At 50.5% G+C, this 1,731-nt stretch overlaps 1 protein-coding gene across 1 annotated transcript; it reads left to right on the forward strand.

Annotated features, from left to right (window-relative positions):
• The first annotated feature begins 684 nt into the window (after nucleotides 1–684).
• Nucleotides 685–1,438, forward strand: LOC128568691 (cyclin-dependent kinase 2-associated protein 2-like). Its single transcript, XM_053566456.1, has one exon. It carries the CDS (start codon nucleotides 755–757, stop codon nucleotides 1,136–1,138), a length of 384 nt encoding a protein of 127 aa, XP_053422431.1. The 5' UTR covers nucleotides 685–754; the 3' UTR covers nucleotides 1,139–1,438.
• The last annotated feature ends 293 nt before the right edge of the window (nucleotides 1,439–1,731 follow it).

Genomic DNA, 1,731 nt, shown 5'->3' on the forward strand with positions numbered 1-1,731 from the left:
AGGCTAGCCAAGGTAATAGCTGGGGAAAGTGCTCCAGGTAGAGAGAATAGCAAATCTAAAGGCCCAGAGAGTGGGAGAGTGCTTAATATTTTCAAGGTCATCAAAATGGCTTCAGCGCTAATCATGGTGGCTCATGTCTATAATCTTAGCACTCTGGGAGACCGAGACTGGTGGATTGCTGGAGGTCAGGAGTTTGAGACCAGCCTGAACAAGAGCAAAACCCCATCTCTAAAAACTAGCTGGGCATTGTGGCAGGCGTCTATAGTCCCAGCTACTCAGGAGACTGAGACAAGAGGATCACTTGAGTCCAAGAGTTTGAGGTTGTGGTGAGCTATGACGCCAGGGCACTCTCCCAAGGGCAACATAGTGAGACTCTGTCTCACACACACACACACCAAAAAATGGCTGCAGCCAAGCTAATAAATGGAGAATAAAAGAACAGAGGATCAGAGAGGTAGTCATAGAGAGGACAGATCAAATGATCAAGAGAGACCTATAGGCCATAGTAAGGACATTGGCTTCTATTCTGATGGAGACCTGTAATCACTAAAAGATTTTCAAGAAAAGAGTGACATGATCTGGCCTCTATTATAAAAAGACTCTTCTGACTGCTAGGTTGAGAATAGATTCCAGAGATAAAGGTAGGAACAGGTGACCAGATAAAAAAAATACTGCAATAGAGCGCGGCCGAGCGGCCAGGCAGCCAACCCTCGAGGAGCGGCCGGCTGGTGTCCGCCGCACCCAGGAGTAGGGGATGTCCTACAAACCCATCACCCCCACCCCCAGCAGCACTCCCAGCTCCAGCACCCCTGGGCCGGGCACCCCGGTTCCTACAGCCAGAAGTGTCCCATCGCCATCAGGCTCAGTGCCAGGAGGCGCTGCCCCTTTCAGACCACTGTTTAACGACTTTGGACCACCCTCCATGGGCTACGTGCAGGCCATGAAGCCACCTGGCGCCCAGGGCTCACAGAGCACTTACACAGACCTACTGTCGGTCATAGAGGAGATGGGCAAAGAAATCCGGCCTACCTATGCTGGCAGCAAGAGCGCCATGGAGCGCCTGAAGAGAGGCATCATCCATGCCAGGGCCCTAGTCCGAGAGTGCCTGGCAGAGACAGAGTGGAATGCCCGCACGTAACAGGAAGCACCTCCTCATTTGGACGTTTCCTGGCCACTGCAGAGCACCTGCTTCTCCCTGGCCTTCATCCCGAGTTGCACTAACCATCCTGAGCTTCCTGTCCTGTGTCCCTTGGTGGGTACACTCTAGGAACCAGGAGGAAGCTCTCACTCCAGTTGGCAGCACTAACTGTTCTCCCCAAGATTTAGCAGTAAGGTCACTGTGAGTCCCACCCATGACCTGCCGACAGTGTTGATCCAACTGGGGCTTTCTCCTTTCTGTGTCCCCTCCACCAGCCCTTCCCCAGCATCTCTCATCACTGTCCCAGGCCACCTCCTTCCCCAACAGGGACTCAGAAGCTTCCTGCTTTGTCTCTTGGGCCATAGCAACTCTTTTCTCCATGTGTCTTTTGCTAAATATGCCCTTTTATATAAATAAAAGATGATTTGGAAAAAAAAATACTGCAATAGTATAAGTAAAAAATGGTGGTGGCTAGCACTGGACTGGTAGTAGTGGACATGGTGAGAAGTGATTAACATTCTGGATATGTAATGAGTTCTGTTATACTAGGAAGCCGTCTTTTTAAAACAATAGAGACCTTCAAATGTCAGCAT

Source organism: Nycticebus coucang, chromosome 17 (genome assembly GCF_027406575.1).
Source record: "Nycticebus coucang isolate mNycCou1 chromosome 17, mNycCou1.pri, whole genome shotgun sequence".
Taxonomy (NCBI): domain Eukaryota; kingdom Metazoa; phylum Chordata; class Mammalia; order Primates; family Lorisidae; genus Nycticebus; species Nycticebus coucang.

Coding starts and splice junctions, on each gene's coding strand:
- LOC128568691 (XM_053566456.1), top strand. CDS start 755: ATGTCCTACAAACCCATCACCCCCACCCCCAGCAGCACTCCCAGCTCC.